The sequence below is a fragment of the Leptodactylus fuscus genome, chromosome 11, assembly GCF_031893055.1.
Source record: "Leptodactylus fuscus isolate aLepFus1 chromosome 11, aLepFus1.hap2, whole genome shotgun sequence".
NCBI classification, from domain to species: domain Eukaryota; kingdom Metazoa; phylum Chordata; class Amphibia; order Anura; family Leptodactylidae; genus Leptodactylus; species Leptodactylus fuscus.
In genome coordinates, this window is record NC_134275.1 from 40,167,229 (window position 1) to 40,182,121 (window position 14,893).

General features: G+C 44.8%; 1 protein-coding gene across 2 annotated transcripts in view; it reads right to left on the bottom strand.

The window, feature by feature from the left end:
• GPSM1 (G protein signaling modulator 1) overlaps positions 1–14,893 on the bottom strand; it is a 205,243-nt gene that overhangs the window by 23,971 nt on the left and 166,379 nt on the right. For both annotated transcript variants that reach the window (XM_075259524.1, XM_075259523.1), the window contains exon 12: positions 1,714–1,873. In XM_075259524.1, the coding sequence (XP_075115625.1) occupies positions 1,714–1,873 (160 nt within the window). The remainder of the gene's footprint in view (positions 1–1,713; positions 1,874–14,893) is intronic.

Here is a 14,893-nt window from a genome sequence, read left to right on the forward strand (position 1 = left end):
TTTTGGTGCTGTGTTTTAAGCCCACAGTTTTGAAGGGGTTAAACTAGTGAAATCCTTTAAGTGGAAGAATGGGGGGAGATGCAGACAAGGCAGGAAGACACACAGAAGAACTGGCCATTATAATGGTCTCCTTAAGTGATACAAGACAAGCAATTTCTATGTTGTATCTTTGCTGGCCTGGGCTACGGGTAGGTAGACTAACCCAGTAGGGGGTGCCATGATTCCCCTCCCCTGATATTAGGATTCATTGACTTCTTGTATCTCTCAATTCATCCATTAAATTCTATCAGTAAATTGATTGTATAGTCACAAGTGAGTGAAGAGTTAATGTCTTGGTTGTATCTTCTACTAACCCCCAGCCCTTCTGTCTCCTCTATAAGGCTGAGGACCCGCTGACATCCCGGTCATTGCAGTGGAGTGTGACAGCCGGTGGCAGGTCCCAGCTGGTTGTGTCTCTGCCTGCTCCGTCCCACCTCAGGTCTCAGAGCTGCATCCGCTTTCTCAGTGATTTGATGGCCCTCTCTCCAGACATGACAGTACCAGCGAGCTAATGGGGAAGGCCACAGGGAGGGGGAGAGGACAGCCGGCCATGTCTCTGCAGTCAGCTAATGATCTGCTGTGATGTGACAGTCACCACTGGTGTGAATATACTGCTGTCATATACTGGCATCTGATCACATTAACCCTGCGTGGACCAAGAGCACAGTCTCTCTACATAAGACAGGTCCTCCACAAGGGAGACAGACCCCTACTGATGTGAGTGAGCATTGTGTAATGCTTCATTTCCCCTGCTGTGGCGCTGTAGAGAAAATAAACACCCACTGCCAAATTCCACCGCAGATTACAGCTGATCGTTGGGGCTCTCAGCAGGGACTCAGCACTTCGTGTGACCAGACCTTTGGCAGGGACCCTTTTATCAGACAGGGATTGTCCAATCTGAAGACCCCCATTAGAAATAACTTGTATGCACCATAAAGGGCCCATAGTATCCGTTCTCCACTGCCCTGCTCTATTGTACAGTGTATTACATTGTATGCGGCTGTCTAACCGTGCCATAAAAATTCTGTACAAGTTTATTTCATGAGATTAAAAGGGATTGTTCAATATTATTATATTGCGCGCCATTTTTACTCAGACCAGTGACGAGACATCAGTTAGTCACATGGCTAAGCTGCAGCTCAATCCCATTTAATTGCTGCAATGGTTTATCATTACTGTAGGTGAACAGCGATCAGCTGATACTGGCATGGCTGGTTCCAGAACTATACAGTGGACGGATCTAGAAGTTCTCATTCACATTAATGGAAGCCGAGGTGCAGAAATCAGGAGTGACGAGCCCCTGCCGTCTGTTCCCGTTCACTCTAATGTTAACAACATGGCAGACGCTGTCTTCTGCTATGTTCGTTTACTTGTAACGAAAAAGTCCTCTCTGCACAAGTTTTTCTTAAGACAGAAAAGTAAAATACAAGATGGAAGACAGTGTCCATCATGTTCTAACATTGGGGTGAATGCAGATGGGCTCTGTCTACTTCTGTCATTTAATGTTCGTTGCTCTCATCCTGTGACAGATGACTGCAAAGGACATTAAAGAACAGTAGTCTGAACATATCCTTAGAAGGGCCCATCTGGTAGTCTCTCTCCTTGTTTCTAGTGATGATACATTTTTTTTGTTGCTGTTACATTTGCCAGATTGTAGTAGTTATATTGACTTACATATCCGGTCATCCAGGGCTGGTACAGGGGTCGCTGTGGGCTCCGTCCCTCCGCTCTGACTTTCTTCTAACGTACATCTTTGATCATCCATCCGGTTACTCTGAAATTTACTTAAGAGGTCAAAGAAGCATTCTTCATCAGAAGGAGCCCGATTGATTTTCTGCAAAACAGTCCAGAGAAGCCAATTTAATACGGGTTTCCTTGGCTCTTCCAGCCTCTCAGGGCTACTTCTACAGCGATCAATGGTGCGTGTGATTCTCCCTTACAGTAACTATTGATCAGCGCTGGGTGCGCGTCTCACATCAGTCTGCTGTGAGACAGCCACTATACACGTACAGGAACATTTCTTCTTTTTGCATGGTGCCCTATGTAGATGTATGTACCATTTGGTTTCCATAGCTTCTAGGTTTTTCAGTACATAGCAAGCTGCAGAATGCCATTCATGGTAAAATCAGTCATATGGCTTAGTCTCCTACTATCTTTTCCTAAAAGGTTTTCTAAGCTTGTTTATAACTAATCCAAAGTAATAGATAATTTACAAGGGGAAAGACCTAAGAACCTCTGACTGATTTTACTGTCAATGGCATTCTGCAGCTTGCTATGTAGTGTGAAACATACCAGAAACCAAAAGCTTACACAATTGTAATAAAACACTATTGCAGAAGTTATTTCTAGGAAAAATACATACATTTAAGTAAAAACAAAAAAAAACCCAAAAAGCTCAAAGCTATCCATAACCTGTAATGGTAAAATGAAGAACAGTCTTGGGTGGCTCAGTGGTTAGTACTGCAGCCTTGGAGTCTTGGTGTTCAAATCCCGCCAAGGGCAAAAAAAAGCCATCTGCAAGGAATCTGTAAGTTCTCCCCGTGTATGCATGGATTTCCATCCCATATTCCAAAGACATACTGATAGGGAAAAATGTACATTGTGAGCTCTATGTGCGGCTCACAATCTACATTAGAAAAATAAATAAATGAAGAACAGTCTAAGCATCAGTCCTCTAGTACTTTACAAGCAGGAATGATATTAGTCAATTGCAGAGACATTCAATTCAATTCATGTTTGGTTACCTAAATGTAACCCCAGATTTTTATGTATGTGTATGAGACCAGGAAATCAAAATCTGAAGTCATATTCTGGATGTCATTGATTTTGTGGATGTAAAAATATATGCATTCATGTGAATATGGCCTAAATGGTAGCAGAGTGATAATATAGCATCCATATCTGATGATTCGGTGACATCCTGGCAGGAGGGAATACACAGATCTGGTGACAGTTCTCAGTTATCTGCAGGCGCCGATTGCTTGTAGATTTGTCATAAATCCCCTCTGTTTACACAAGACCTCACCACTGATAGATTTATTGCAGATTTATCTCCTAACTTCCCTTTCCACTCCCAAGTGACGAATATAACAGTGAATTACCTGTGCACGCCGACAGCGAGACGCGTAGTTGTTTTCGCTCCACCTGGAGACACATACCAGCAAAGGTTCTTACTACTGCGCTGATTTATCTATACTGTATCTTACTGTATCTACGGTTCCAACCTTAAGCTCTCCAGCTGGCAGCAGCTTGTGAGGATCTGCTGGGAGTTATAGTTCTGCAACAGGTGGAGAGCTATAGGTTGGGAAGCGGAGATCTAAATCAGATGGTGTACTATAATCCTGATCATGTGAACGTAGCCTTAATATATGGCTTGAACATACAGCAGTATTACAACAACATGAATGCAGCACAGTCTCTATACTAAAGTGCCTCCATATAAATCAGCATTTGCATGGTGCCATGTTACCTAGTCAGTGGCATTATGAAGACATTCTCCACTAACCCAAGAGACCACCATATGGTGTAGGAAGGTGCAGCCGTGCCTCATAGAGATGGATAAGATCTGTGTGCGTGATTCCTTGCTACAAAGTGTGATGTGGCGGCCATATGCGTTAGACAGACAGAATGAGCAGGAGAATACGGTATATCTCTCTAGTACCTAAGCTATAAGGTCTCTTTGCATTAATCCACCATGAAAACTGTGGAGGATCTCCATCTTTCTCATTATTTTCAGGTCAGCAGCATAATATTAAGGTAGTTTAAGCCATTTCCTTATATTTTGGGTAAAGTTCCTCCATACAGATTACATCATCAAAGTAAGAGTTCACTCAAGACATAAAAGAAACCTCTAAGTCTTGACCTGTCTGAGCTGTATGAGGCATCCATGAATATAGATCGTCCTAATAAGAGACACTTCAGTCCTGTCAGCGGCTCATGGGGCCCCTTCACGTCTAATTCACTGACTCAGTATTAAGGGCCCTTCAGTAAAATGATCAGACCCTTACAAGACGTCGCCCGTCTTCATCACACACAAGACTCTTCCTTCTCATTTGGTAATGACAGGACCCTAATGAATGGCGGCAGTGCCGGGCTCTTCATTACATTGGCTGCAGTTAGAAGCCGCTGCTACATGTTTAGAGCAGGATTGTACTGCCATCCCCTGTGTAATGATAATATACAAAGCACACAATGAATAAGTGATGTGAGAAGCTCAGGATAGAGATCCTCCAGGGCTTATACAAGTGACCTTCATCTACTTCAAAAGAACAGCTACAAGTCTATATGGAGGATACGGGGATAGCAATCCTGAGCGAGCCGTGAGAAATCAGCATAATGCACCCTGGTATATATGTAATATGTATATAAAGCAGGTTGGCATTATATTCAGGCACCAGGACATTGGGCTACACCTCCACTATTAGATCTACATACTTCATCTTGATATGCACATAGTCACTGAAGCGATACCTGTGGGGACTCCAGAGCAAATAAACTCCTCTATAAAGTGAGTTATGAAATAGACCAGCCTACACAGACTATGGGATAATGGCAGATCACACCATTCTGCCAGTCTTTACCATCTTCAGGACTTCTCCTGTGCTGCTCCAGACTATTAGACTTCCTTTTCACAGTCCCACTTTTTAGACTGTCTTAAAAACTTTCCCTTTCTATGTCATGAACCAATACAATGGCCTGTACACACCCTGATCTGGTCACGAAGGTCTTCAGCCTGTCCTTGGTTTACCCTCGTCACATCTCTGTATTTTTTCTTTTTATCCATGTTGGCTCAGATACGGGCCTGTACCCATGTGTCATTCCTCTACTCCATTCCATTAGACGGTCAGCTCCTATGGACAGGGACATTTCTCCGTTGAAGTCCTTGGGGGGGCTGCAACATGTTCTATAAACTGTCAGACATCTCATGATAAATGTCTGTAGTATAGGTACAAGGTCTGTCCTAGGTCACATCTATAGTCAGTTATAGCTAGATGGGCTCCACTTCTGCAACTACATTTTACAGCATTTTTATATAAAAAAAAACTAAGCCAAGTAATAGACTTGGACTGGGTGATTCTGGACAAGACTGATAAATCTGGAGCAGTAGAAGACTCTGGTCTTAATGTTGCCTATGGCGTTCAAGAATATCTTGTATAACACACAGGACCAAAGCACCAGAAATATGAGAGCGGAGACACTAGACTTGTCCTACGTTCACACTACTGTTATTACAGTTTATTGCTGTCATCAGTCATAGGATAAGAGCAATGGACATTAATGGTAGAGGAGGAATGGACACAAGGAGCCCCCTTCCCCTCCTTCCTGCATGGAGGATCTTTTCTTCCACCAAAAAAAGTAAAACACAGGAAAGCTTCATTCCTATATTAATATTTGGGAGGAAGCAGACCGTCACCCAACAGAGGAGCTCCATCTTTGAAAGTCTGTTGCTCTTATCCAGTGACATTAAATAATGGTAGTGTGAACCCTAAGATCCTCATTGAACTCATGTGTGAGGGCTGAAGTTTGCTTAACTAATGTCTGCTGAGGGTTATTTCAAAGTTCTGGTTACTGGGCTGGATTTTTTAGGAATGACAGGTAGGTTGGTAGTGGGACCTGTCATTCCACCCCCCTCCAGTCCACACTTTGGGGATGTTCTGCTAGTGACTCAGCTGCAGATAGGTCATATTTTTGGAGCTGTGTCCTGAGTGATTCTACTGGCTTTTGGATTTCTGTTATTCTAGGTGATGTAACCTATTCTATGTTTCGAGCCTAGCCGGGCAGGGATTTATTGTTGTATTGTTTCCTTTTGTTGCTGCACTATATTTTTGAGTGAAAATAAACTCTACCTTTGTTTTGGACTAAAGAAACTGGACTTGTGTGTCTATGCCACCCCACCTAGCAACCCCAGACTCTGACAATACGTTGAACCTTTATTCTCTTCATGTTCTAGTTTTTGATATTTCCAAAATCATGGCAAAAATTGCAGCGTGTGACTCAATCCCTTGGTAATACAGCATATGGATGATGCCCGGGTGCTGCCCCTTGCCTGCATGGCCCATTGATATCCTTCTGTGGCCACAAAGTGGAGAGGTATAGGACCTACCCCGAGTTGTACCCTGGGCTCACAACTATGATAATACACTGGTGGGGCCATAGGAAATAATGGGTCAGTGTGCACACTGACTAAACAAGCAGTCATGTACATGGAGCCTTATACAGACATTAAAAGGAAGAACACTCCATTTATCCCCATCAATCCCTGATATAACCCCTGTATGATTCCCTTACCCTAAGGCCGGGGTATACAGCAGATCAGTAGCAGGCTATGTCTTCGTAGCAGCTGCGGTTGCAGGCTGTCCCAGGCACACTGTCAGCCACATTACATCACACCAGTATACAGACATGTGCACTACAGGACACAAGTGGATGACACCCACAAGGGCGACTGTCCAGACAATGCCTCTAACCATAAACAAACAGCAAGTCCTGTGCCCAGAAAATGCAGAACAAAGAAGAACATACAATATCACTGCACCAGGTGCACCTACCCTGGGGCGTCTGCAGTCACAGCCAAAAATCCAGAGCAAACAGCAAGGATTTATATGTGACAATAGATTCCTGGTCACAGATGGCTGCATGTTCAGGATAGAATGATGGAAAGTGAAGGTTTTACTAATATCTTCCACAAAAATCCAGGGAACCATAAATACAGTCGTGTAAGCTATATAATGAAGGACACAGAAATCATTACTGCATCCCCGGTGGTGGGAGGTCTGCACTGCAGGTGACAAATGGCCAGGTTGGCAGCTGTAATTTTCAGTCCTCTGTGTCACTGTCACCCCATCCCTCATTGTTCCTGGTGTGACTGATGCCCACTCTTTGTTCTCCTCTCCCATCTTTCCTGGAAAGAGATGTGCTCCCCTCCTGCTCCGATGCTCTGCTGGTATTTGGCTGCAGTGTGATGTGAGCCTTGCTAACTTTCCACCGGGATATACAGCACAGTCTTGCCAATTACAGTAAAAGCACTAGGGCTTCTCTAACCAGCGCACGTATGTCACTGTCATTGTGGCTTTTGTTTTAGGCCAACCACATTAATCCTTTCATCTTCCAAGATGTAAAGATATATGGCGAGCCTCCAGATCAGAACAGCCGGTCACCAAGTCATCTCTGAAGAAAGCAGCTGCAGAGGAGAAGATCTACTAATACAAGTAAGAGAGGGCAAATAGACTAGATAGTAATCCACCGCACAAGATTGATCCTTGTCTAATACTGAATCTAGCACTTTTCCAATAGTACCTACTATACTACCTACCTATAGTACCTGCCCTACTGTTTTTGGTCACCATCCAACACCCAGTGAGTATGGTGTATGGGTCCTATTCAGACCTGCCACTACAGAGGGGGCACATACTTCATTATTCATCAAAGTTGTGCCCTGGTCCCCTAGTAAAGCTTCTAATAAATGAGGAATGCCCGGCAGGTATGGCTTATCTGGTCCTATAGCAATCCCTGTCCGTCATATCCCACCCAACGGACCTGAAAATTCCTTCAAGTGTGAAATAAATTAAGGAGATCATTGAGGAATGAAACATCTCAGAGGAGTACATTTACTTGAAGACGTCAATACCCTGTTTCCCCGAAAATAAGACATCCCCCAAAAGTAAGGCATGGGGGGAGGTTTTGTTAAATTGCCTAATATAAGGCACCCCCCGAAAATAAGACATCCCCAAAAACACTGCAGCCGGCAGAACACTGTGCACGATGTTCCGTGTGCACAGGTATGCCGGCTGCTGCCCTTGCTGTGATACCACTGTTCCTGCTGCTGTAAGATGAGCCGGGAAAGCATCGTATGCTGCGGGGAGTCCACTCTCCCAGCTCATCCCACAGCAGCCGGAACAGTGGTATCACAGCATAGGCAGCAGCCAGCTTTCCTGTGTACACGGAGCACAGCGTTCAGCCGGCTGCAATGCCCACTAAGTGAGGCTCTCCGGCACAACCGCTGGAAGCCTCGCTAATTTCTGCTAAGCCCTGCCAACCACTTCCACCACCGTGACCAACAGCAGCACCAGTGCTGCTATGAAGATGGGGAAGGTAACTAGCAAACCACACCACCACCACCTACAACCGGCAGTCATGACTGCACTCCGTTAAGGAAGCGCCGGCATGACTGCCAATTGTCCCCCACTCCAGCCGCTCCATAAGACATCCCCCGAAAATAAGACAGGTCATATATTTCGGAACAGAATTTAATATAAGTCACTGTCTTATTTTCGAGGAAACAGGGTAGCAGAAAGTGAGGTCCCTCAGCAGTGGTGGCGGCAGCTTATAATGAGAGGGTCTTATTAAGTGTTAGATGGTCTGTAATGTGAAGAGGAGGTGATCTGGCAGAGGTGTAACAAGAAGCTCCTGAGCCTCCATACTAATTCTGTACTGTATAGTTCTAGTACTGGCCTCCAGGGCTCTGGTTACACCCTGTTTGCCGAGGTGCAATGATCTGCAGAGAATACAGAGCTATTCCAGGATAGATGCAGTAATACTCACACATTGCAGTTACATAATAACATCCATATCATCATTTACATTCTATTTTTATGGGTGGGACTTATCTACATTCATCCAGTTCTTCCTGGTGCATGGACTGGATCAGAGGTCTAATCTGAAGCTCCTGTGAGCCAATGTAATATCAGTAACAGGACAACCAGCCATTAAGAACGTGGCTCCTCCTTCTGTGGCAGAGGGGCCGTTGTCTGGAGTTTTTTTGCAGACGGTTTTGCCTCAAAATGGCCCGACTCTCCCTCCTAGTGGCAGATTGGGAGACAGAAGAGACATTCCAACATTTTCAGTTTTTTTGAGCCAAATCCTGGAGTGGATTGAGCAGAAGGGAGAAGTATAAAAGCTTATATATTTCCCATTCCTTTTGTAGTCACTCCTGGATTTGGCTAAAAAAAATAACTGCAGAATCGTCTGCAACAAAAAAAAGGTGTTTATTCATTGTGGGGCCTCAGCCTGAAGAGGTTTTTGAGGTGCGTTTTTAGTAAACAGAACGGAGTGTGCTGGGCAAATAAACACTTCTGAAAAAGCTTAAAAATCAGCTTAAAGGGGCTCTATGAGCAAAATTTTGCTGATGGAGCCCCACATATGTGTGAATAGCCTTTAAAAAGGCTATTCAGGCTCCGCTAAAGTTATATTAAACTACCCCCCAGTTTTAAAATAATAACCTAAAAAAGAATGTGATCAACTTACCCATTGAGCACGCTGGGCGGGCATTCAGGGTCCGCCGTCTTCTTCATCCCCGCCTCCTCTTCCTGCGATGTCCTCGGGTCCAGTCTTCCCCCGGCGCTCGCAAACTGACATTGCTAAAGAAAAAAAATGGCCTGGGCACATGCGCAGTAGCATGCGGCTTCTACTACGGCTAGTGCGCAGGCGCCCAGGCCATTTTTTTTTTAGCAATGTCAGTTCGCGAGCGCCGGAAGAGGACGGGACCCGAGGACATCGCAGGAAGAGGAGGCGGGGATGAAGAAGACGGCGGACCCTGAATGCTCGCCCACCGTGCTCAATGGGTAAGTTGATCACATTCTTTTTTAGGGTATTATTTTAAAACTGGGGGGTAGTTTAATATAATTTTAGCGGAGCCCCTTTAAGCGCATGTTCACATGGTGGAAAATGAAGAGGAATTCCTCTGTATATTGCGAATGGGCCCAACTAGCAGGAGGTCTTGAGCCAAGGAATCTGTGGTAAGATCGAACAGGACATTATTTTTTCTGTGCCTTGCGCGATCTTTGCCTCCCGTTAAAAATAATAGGAGGCAGATTGCAGGAACAAATCCAACCCCAAATCCGCGGCAAATTCCGCTGAGTGAACATATTGAGCAAACACACTGACCCATTCTATTTTATGGCCCCATACACACAGCCATGTAATATTACGGGCCCTTGAGCCCCAGTATAATTCAGGACAGATCTTATACCGGTCGGTTTTGCGGCCTGGGGCTTATTGAAGTAAATGAACAGAGTTACGGGTGGCACACGGTCATCCTCCATGCGCCATTGGTGCTGTTCAACCACGACTGTGTGCGGGAGGCCTTAGGCTGCTTTCACACTAGCTATCCATTTTGTGGACTATAAAACCACGGGCCTTGTACATCCTAGTGTATTTCCATTTGCTGTTTCTCCGTCGTTTTTATTTTTTTTGATCCACAAATAATCACCCCTATAAAACATGCTGTCTACTGTCCAGTTTTCTCAGACCAGCAGACTTGCATGGCCAAGATGAGTAAGGAAAAGAGAAAAAAAATAGCGCATGCCACGATATTTACTCTCTGTGCCTCTTGGCACTAGGCGTGTGAATGGCTCCACTGACCATAATGGGTCCGTATGCTGTCCAATTTGTTTCCAAATAGCACATGGACAGAAAAATAGCGTGAAAGGACCCTTGTAGCTACATCGCGTTACAGAATGACAGAACCGCAGTGAAGACTGACACAGAGAGGCATAGCAGGACAAAGCTATCTGCCTTACAGTGTCCATGGAAAGCTGCTAACAGTCCCCTTGAGGGGTAATGGTCTAGTAAGAGATTACAGGCTTCCTGGGGACGTATGAGGATCTGGTAATGAGCGCTGTCATGTGTACAGTAATAACATGCACTGGCGTCCCAGGGGGGATCGGTCGGCCTAGCACAACAATGCACATGACGGCAGTCAGCATGAGACCCCACATAGATAAAGGAGAAGCAGTCTTCTCAGAATTGTGGTGTAACTTGTTACCAGGTCAAAGCCCTTAGTACGAGGCGTTGGCGGCTGCTCGGAGAAGGTTGCAATAAATGTTAAATGAAGAATGCAGGGGCAGTGAAGCTTGGAGGAGCGCGGCTTCACATGCTGCAGACAAAGAACATGTTCTTCAATTTGATAACATCCCAGAAGGATTTTAATTCGTTCATCATGATCCGGCGGCAGCTTCCCAGCCTGCAAATCCACAGGCAGAATAGAGTCCTACCCGCCCTGAGCTGTCACTGGTATCACAGGCCGGGGAGGCTGATGGTGAATGGATATGGTTATTATGTACCTGCCGCATGAGAAGACCTTCACCAGCCGGCCTCTTATGTAAGGAGGAAGGGAAGGAAGATGGGGCCATATGGCCTGTGTTCAGTGCAAAATTCACATAGCAGAGTCAGTGCGCATTGCCATAAACAAGTCTCCAACTCCTAAGTCCTCTTCTTCTTCGTGAAAGAGGCATCTGGGAATACAAATGGAAACTTTATACATTGGAAAGGGAATAAATACTAAATGGGACCCCCACTAGTCATGGCTGGGGCTGGCCATGCATGCCTGTATATCTTATAGCTCTGCTCCATTAAAATTAAGAGAATACGGACCCCGATTTGTGTGATCACTGAGGGTTCCAGTTATAGGTAGCAGTTATACCCTATCCAGTGGACATGTAACTTGTAATTCTTGAAATACCCTTCTAAGAACATAAACAGCTGATCACCCATTGTTCAGTGGGGTGTCCCAAGTCACCCCTGACAGCAGGAGACAAAACAAACAGGAATGGGCCATAATTTCATCCCAGCCAATCATTTGTTTCCAGAAATGTTTGTCCCCTCTTCCTATTGTGAACACAACTTTGACTCGGCTGAGCGTGCACATGTATGATGGAGTCAGGAAGAATAGCAGCCCTCCAAATGAGCCTTCAGCCAATAACTACATTATATAAGGCTTTAAACTGATTTCTGACAACCACAGCGACTATATGGCCAATATATCTGTACATTTAGGGATATAGATACAGATCGATCACTGGAGACAGCTCAGTGTTCGCAACGGAACATACATTTAGGAAAGTGGTAGCCCAACGGTGGCCATATATATATTAGATGGTCCTGCTAAAACTGGCAACATTCTTCTAATGTGTATGAGGGTGTACCCAGAGGAATATGCTGGGGGAATGAAGGGTCAGGAATGTTGGCTTTCAACATGCTCAATCCTTTTGCTCCTGTGGGATATTAAGCTGCGGAAAGAGAATTCTGACTTACTCCCATCTCCATGCTGAAAACACATGCACACTTTGTCGGAGGAATGTCTAAGGCCCCATGCTGACGACCATAGTTTTTGTCAGCAATTGTGGATAAAATACGGACCCATTCATTTTTATGGGTCCATACATACAGTCATAGTTTTTGTGGTTGTATGTCTGGGCCATAGTGAAGAGCCATAAAATATGGAGGGGGGTCCTATATCTATTCGTATTTGTAGCTCAGTCCATTCATTTCAATGTATGGGTCAGTGAAAACCACAGATGACATAAGGATACCAATCTGTGTGTCATTTGTGCTGTTTTTACTGACCCGTATACTGCACACAGTCCCTAAGGTGTAATACCGCCATAACACACATCATGGATATCCATCTGTGTTTTCAGCTAGGGTTGGTGTGTGCTATAGGATATGAATCTGTGTTAAATTGTGTTCCCTTTTTGTTGCATGCTACCTCCATCACCAGCCTTAATATATTCTAATGATAGTTGTAAATCTCTGCTCTACATAAAGGACCAGATCAGTCGTTGCGTCCTGCGCCATTTAATACCTTAGATGAGCCGCTCTATCTCCCCCCATGTCTCAAACACAGAATATCAGTTCAGCTCAGCTGGACAAGAAAACCGCCTGCAAAAGCCTTGTGTAAATCAGTAAGTGCTGCATAAGAAATAATGACTTTGGCAGCAGCAGGAAGGAGTGAACGTGGCCATTTCCCAGTCTCCCGCTAGTCTTCTTGCCCTAGAAATAAGCAGGGCATAACCGCGGCAGGCGTGTAATTAGGAGACTCGGTACAGTCTGTCGGGTGACTGATTATAATTACCGGGGCTACTAATTAACAACCAATCCCACAAAGGGCGACCCAAGATGTGATAACAGGCAGGCGATGACCTTGACTGTGCTGTGTGGAGAGATTGATGAGCTGCGAGGAGACGTTCCTGAGCAGACCCCGGCCTCTGTTACTGTATGATGAATATTCTCCATAGACATCTATACATCCTTATACATGTCCCAGCTGCTCATCAGATCATTATTATATCCTATACATATATATCATCATTATAGACACATATAACACCCCCCAATAGAGGGCTCCTTATCCTCTTCCCTACACACACCTTCAAGACACACATTCTGCACTCAGTGTAAGTGAATGGGATCTCTTATATGCTCTGGCAGAATGAAGATTCAGATAAGAAGCGCAGGTTGAAGGACAATGGCGCTCATCATTGTGCAGTTCTGACGTACATTTGCAGCAGAAATCCAGAGTCCGTTTTGGATTTCTGAAGCAGATAAGTCTTGTAAAATACAGGTCAGATTTGCTTATGGCAAAATATTTATTCACCCCCCTTCCCTATACACTTTTAGCAAATAAAGCTTATTCTTGGTATGATGAAATGTTAGGTTATGTTCACATTCTGTCACCGAGTCCATAAGTAATTGCTGATGAACAACGTATGCATGCCGGACCTTCTCTCACCCGCTGTAATGACAGAGAACATGGAATGGATACCCAAAACATCCTAGTATAGTCGCGTCCCACTGGACCTCTTAGGGTCCATTTACAAGACAGAATTTTTGCGGAGGAATCCATATAAGAGACGCTGTTCCCACAGATTCAGTCCCCAAGGCAATTCCCTGCAGCAGCCACTAAAATGGAAATATAGTATTGCGTGGACAGGACGAGTCCTCCAGGGCGGGGGCTGCCGCTATTTCTCACCTTGGGGTCCTGGCACATAGTAGGGATCCCACACTTTTTTGTTGGGGGTCCGAGTTACAGCACCACCCAGTTGCAATCCTGGGGAAAACCTACTTAGGCTAAGGCCACACTGGGCAGGAACGCAGCGTAAAAAACTGCAGAGAAAATGCTGCGTTTTCTGCCACTGAAAAAAAACGCGCCTGTACATGCGTTTTTTAGTTTTGTGCTGCGGAAATTGAGTTTTCTGTTGAGTTTTTCATTGTGTTTTTGCTCGAGTTTCTCATGTGCAATAAAGGTAATTGAAAGGCTATGTTGAAAATCTTAAAGAATTATTGTCCTCTGCTATTTAGGCCGGGGCCCCAGGGGCTGAAAATGCCGCGATTTGTCCGCAGTGGAAACGCCACGGGAAAAATTGCAGCGTTTTACAGTACTTGCAGAGGGGATGGGATTCATGTGAATCCCATGCCCACTTTGCGGAAATAAATCGCAGCGCGGACATGCTACAATTTCCAAAACTGTTGTGGTTTTGAAAATCGCTGCATGTCAATTATATCTACGCAAATACTGGCGGCTTTCCTATAGATATAATTGCAACAGAAAGTCCGCGGAGGAAAACTCTGTGAACTTTCTGTTCAAAGCGTTGCGGGAAAAAACGCAATGCGTTCACGCCACAGTTATTCTTGCAGCACTTTAGCGCAGGGTTCTGGCCCGTGGGGCCTTAGCCTCAACCAAGCAAAACATTGAGTTTTTGTCTACGGATTTTGATGCTTTTCCGCGGCGTTCTGCAGAGTTTCCACAACACATTTATCATGCTGCGGTTTTCACACTCTCCATAGAAATCTATGGCGGAAAAACTCAGCATTTCCGCAACTATAATTGACAAGCTGTGGTTTTCAAAAACGTGAAAGTTTTTGAAAAATGCAGCTTTTCCGCAGTGTGGGGCTAGGATTAGACAAAATTGCATTTACTATGCTGGTACTGTAAAATGTAGCGTTTTTTTTCCGCTGCATTTCCGCAATGCCTAAAAACGCTGCGTTTCCGCCCAGTGGGGTCTTAGCTTTAAAGGAGTGTGCTTTGGCTAAAAAGGCATGTAAAATCACTTGTGTATCTACAGCACTTTTTCAAAAG